Raw genomic sequence first — 4827 nt, forward strand, 5'->3', positions numbered from 1 at the left:
CCTGACATTAATTGCTTGCTATAGGCTATGTATGCGTCACGAGTGTATGTTCACATCGAACAACATAGTAAAATAAGAAGTATAATACAGCAATTTAACCATAAAAAGTGAACAGAATTACTTATATTTTGTGAAAAAGTGGAAATATTTTTTATATTTTTTACTATTTACGGTGACGTAATCACTTTAACTCCACTCTCTCATTAACGTGAGCGTGAGCATGTCTTGTTTGAAGCCGGGAGTACGTGCACTTTGTAACTAGAGCATTGTATTTATGCACAAAGTGTCTGCGGGCTTGTTGTCCTGCAGGGTAGCATGTAGTAAAACGTGTATAGCTCAGTTGTTCTCTGTGCTTTTCAGTTGATGCTAAGAAGATGTTGCATGGTATAGTATTTTTATTTGTCGTGGTGATATACTAACTGTTGCTCTACTGTTTGTTATAACCTACGATGTATGTTCTGGCACAAGAATGCATCGAGTTGGCTTATCATTGTAAGTTTGCTCTCCTGCTATCACCGTAATTGTCAGTCACCCAGTGCATATAATTTTCCAGACCAAACACAGATTTTTAACATTCTGACTAATGTTTACTGCGGTGATTGTCAATTGGAATGGTTCCACTCACCTGCACAACTGGTGCAAAAGATAATCGTATATAACATTGATCGATGCATATTATTAATGTATATCATGTAATGGAAAGATGTTCTGTCTCCTGCTATTGTCACTCAACACTTTTCTATACCATTCTCATATGTTAGCTGGCATTACTAAAACTCTTGTGTTGTTAATGCATGTTCGTGAAGTCAAGTTGTTTTGAGTGTTTTTGCTTCGAACGTGATTCACGCGAGGATAACGCAAACATGTTTTTTACTGATTAGTGACGTAGTTGCTAAATACAGACATTCTAGGTCGATATAACATTGAAAACAGCAGTTCAGACGAAATTTGCACATTTAAAATCGAAGGCATTGTTGAAGGAAAGGCACTACTGTCAGCAGTGCTACTGAAGATAGTTGATTTTGTTTCGAGAAGTTTTCAGAAATCAAAATATTTTAATTAAATGTGGATTCTATTTTATATCAGTTTAGTCAAATTTCATTGTTTGTTCCTTGCAGGTCCAGCCTACCTACGTATACGTCAGCACGGCCAAGCCTTGCTGTGGTTCATCGTGGTCAGTCGTCCATGGACGGAGGAGGATGGCAAGATGGATGCTTCTAAATCAGATCTCCTGTCCGAAGTAGTGAGCCATTAAGGCTGTAGCCTGGTGAACTGGTAAACCTGTGCGCTGGTAAACTGGGTGTTTGCCAGTAGCATGCAGTGGTTGTTTTCTTCTCAATGGCTGGCAATCCTTGATTTGAGCATACCTCTATTGAAGAGAAGTCACACAACATATATGTATATATAACTGAACCTGATGGTAGTGGTTCAAATGGTGGGTAGGAGCAAAATGCAGCTATCAGTGTTTTGGGGAATGGCCACTGTAGGTAGACACCAGCAGGGGGCAGCACTTTATACTAGCTTCTATTGAATCTATTGTTTTTATGCATTGCAGCGAGGGTATGAAGAGAGAGTTCTTTCCTTACTTTCTAAACGTTATCAGTGGTCAGTGAACCTTATATCGCGAAAAATGTCAGATGAGATAATGCCCTATTAGAAAATATATACGTGAAACCCGATTCGATAGACAAGCATGATTCCATGTGTGAACTTCACTGGCCATTGAGTTTTCGCAATACTAATAACGCATTCTCTCGCTGTTCTCCTGTGAGACATTGCGTGTGCTAATGACGAGTAGAGAATAAGCTACAAAGTGTTTGCACAATCACATTATCTTGTGGTTATTGCCTTCTTTTGATACCGTTCTATGTGCCACATACTGCAGGGGTAGAAATTAACTTTTTTTTCTCAACGGACTTCCTACCCTGTAAAAGAGGGAGTCCGCATCAAAATGAGGGAGTGTGCAGTTTAAAGTTCAAAATTAAAGATATTAACAATAACGCATGTGCTTATTTTGAAGATTCATGCGGTTGCACGTCTGCCAAATTTTCTTTGGACATTAGCTGAAAAAATACAGTAATTCCACGAGGCCGTGCTTCGGAACGAACTAGTTAGTATAGCAGAATTTTCAGGGAGTCGCACGGACTCCTGCATATGTCAAATCAGGGAGTCCGCTCTGGAATGAACTAGTTAGTATAGCAGAATTTTCAGGGAGTCGCACGGACTCCTGCATATGTCAAATCAGGGAGTCCGACAGTAAATCAGGAGGTATTTGACTCCGGACTCCCGTTAATTTCGCACCCTGTACTGTGTTTGTCGTCTCTCCCTTCCACCATCTCTCTCTTTTCCTCTCACTTTCATTCTCACTTCGTTCCCTTTCTCCTTGCCCACTTATTGCCGTCCTAGCTTAATGTTATCAGATTATCGTGCCTTTTTATTCGGACATACAGTGTATATCTGAACTATAGATTGTATTCTATTTAACTACCTGTCCATTAATGCATTATTGACACTGGTAGCTATGTTATAGTGCGTGATCCACGCAATTACTCAAAGTTATTGCACTTTTGAGGATGCATTTTAGGCTTTTAGGATTTTCTTTCTGCAATCTGCAGGAATTTGACTGATTTTCATAAGAAAAATAAAAACGACAGTAATTATGCCTAATTAGCTCAAATAGGTTAATTAGTGCAGAAAAATGGTAAGGGTAGCAGCTATGGTAAGGGAAAAGGTATTTTAGTTTTTCAGTGTTGCCGTGAATGGTACGAATCGGTATTGTCCAAATATAAGTGATTGCTTTCATCTATCATTTTACTATTCTGTGTGCCTACCTGATTGTCAAAGCACACGCTCTCATGCTTGCACGGTTGGTTGGCCTGAAATTCAAGCTGTCGATGAAAGATTGAGCAGTTTTCATTGTCAACCGGGTACGTGTAACACGGTAGTTTGTAGAGGCGAATCTTGTTATTCCTGACCAGTTTTTGTAGCAGTAATCACGCAGTATGATGTGCCACTATAGGAACGCTCAATGTGTGACGAGATAGGCTCACACCGTCCACGTCGATCGGAGGCGGAAGAAGTGATATGTTTTGTCGTCATAATTATTACTATGCATTATATTATTCTCGCAATGGCTATTATCACTGTAAGTACGAGTTAGTATGTGCTATGAATGAAATAGGTTAATATCTTGGAATCGGGTACAGCGTACAAGGGTCGTACCAGAGGGGCGGTGGGGGCTACAGCTCTCTCCCAGTCAAGGAACCTTAACTAGTGTTGAAAAAATCAGTAACTAACTTGGTGGATTAACACCCACAAAAAATGCATTCGTTCTTCATAAACACCCTTTTATCTTAGTGAAAATAATCAGCAAGAAAAAGGGCCGATTTATCTGTAGATGGAATATGTTGCTATATGTATCAATATTTATTGTTATGGCAATTTTTTCTTGCTAACAACGCCAAAGATACGATTTTAAACCTTCAAATTTGGGAAGAACAATTTTGATTACTCTAGTTCTAGTCTTTGGCCACCTACTCACATTGTGAATTTATCCTCTTCACTGGCCTCTTCATCAGGGACCTTGGTCTGCGTGTTTGGCAATCTCTGGTGCCACCCCTGACAGCATAATTGGTGACTACTCCAGAAGTGGGAGAGCTGTGATTGTTAACGAGTGTTCTATAAGGGTCGCTATCAGTTGAGTGCTCCGTGAGAGTGTGCTGTGAGTTAGTGACTGCTCCGTGAGAGTGCGCTGTGAGTTAGTGACTGCTCCGTGAGAGAGAACGGCTCGAAATACTTACGAAGTATTACACTGCAACGCAACTTTATTCTGCTTTCTACTCGATATAATAATATATAATATATGTAATTGGGAGATGGTGTACAACCGAACGGCGCGCGCTTAGGGCCTCCGCACACGGTGTGCATTCGGCGCGCGCAAACGATGCTGAGCCAGAAAAATCAAACACGATAGATATTTGCCACCCCAACGGTGCACACCAGCTGAATGCGCACCGTGTGCCTTTACAGAGAGCGAGCTCATGCTTGAGCTCAACTATAGCAATTACGTATTGTTACACGGGCGGGTGTGTCGCGATGCGCAGCTATTGTCGTGGTGGGTGCGTGGCGTACAGCAATGCAGCTGTCCTTGCCACTGCACATACATACCGACTTGTCCCTTATATGAGGGCGGTGGCACGCCGAGAGTCCGTTGAATGCATTGTGGTTAACGTTGCAAAGCAAATTTATAGCGTTCAATAATGTAGTGTAAGGACATGGCGTGTCTGCCGTAAGAATGCCCTCCTGCCACGCTGCAGGGCTCATGGCGTGTTCTCATTATCGAGTGTCTGTGTTTCTTTATGTCTGGGACCTGCTGTCAGAAACATCATAATAAATTGATAATTCTAATCATAATAGTTGTGACATTAAATAAGTATAAAATGTCTGGAATTTTTTTTTTAAAGGCATTTTAGACTTGTGATCAACCCAAGTCCTTGCTGGTGCTGCTGAAGTGTCCCTCCCTCACGCACGCACACGCGGTGGGCTTTTATGACGTCCTCGTTTTCGTGGCGTGTGACAGATCGCTGATAATAAACAGGCGTCTCGTGCGAGCGTTAGTAAATGACCTGTGTAAACTAATTGCACAACCGTTGTGGGTACAGGTTTACGAAGGGCAGGCCCACGCAACCCTCGTTATTACGTCGGCCGCAAAAACCCGATTTGAACAGCGAATTTATAGCCTCGTGGGCGTTGGTCGGTAAGACAGTTGTTGTTGTTTTGAGCCTCGTGGGCGTTGGTCGGTAAGACAGTTGTTGTTGTTTTGAGCCT

At 41.7% G+C, this 4827-nt stretch overlaps 1 protein-coding gene and 1 long non-coding RNA gene across 2 annotated transcripts in view; both read left to right on the top strand.

Moving 5' to 3' along the window:
• LOC106812496 (SLAIN motif-containing protein 1-like) overlaps positions 1-2046 on the top strand; it is an 18413-nt gene extending 16367 nt beyond the window's left edge. Inside the window, exons 7-8 of the mRNA XM_014816386.1 lie at positions 361-384; positions 1119-2046. Coding sequence (XP_014671872.1) covers positions 361-364 — 4 coding nt within the window. The 3' untranslated portion in view covers positions 365-384; positions 1119-2046. The remainder of the gene's footprint in view (positions 1-360; positions 385-1118) is intronic.
• Positions 2047-2233: 187 nt separating this feature from the next.
• The window catches only part of LOC106812498, a 9776-nt gene continuing 7182 nt past the window's right edge, over positions 2234-4827 (top strand). Inside the window, exon 1 of the long non-coding RNA XR_001394337.1 lies at positions 2234-3746. This is a non-coding gene — a long non-coding RNA (uncharacterized LOC106812498). The remainder of the gene's footprint in view (positions 3747-4827) is intronic.

The sequence above is a fragment of the Priapulus caudatus genome, unplaced genomic scaffold (assembly GCF_000485595.1).
Source record: "Priapulus caudatus unplaced genomic scaffold, Priapulus_caudatus-5.0.1 Scaffold654, whole genome shotgun sequence".
In the NCBI taxonomy this organism is placed as follows: Eukaryota; Metazoa; Priapulida; class Priapulimorpha; order Priapulimorphida; family Priapulidae; genus Priapulus; species Priapulus caudatus.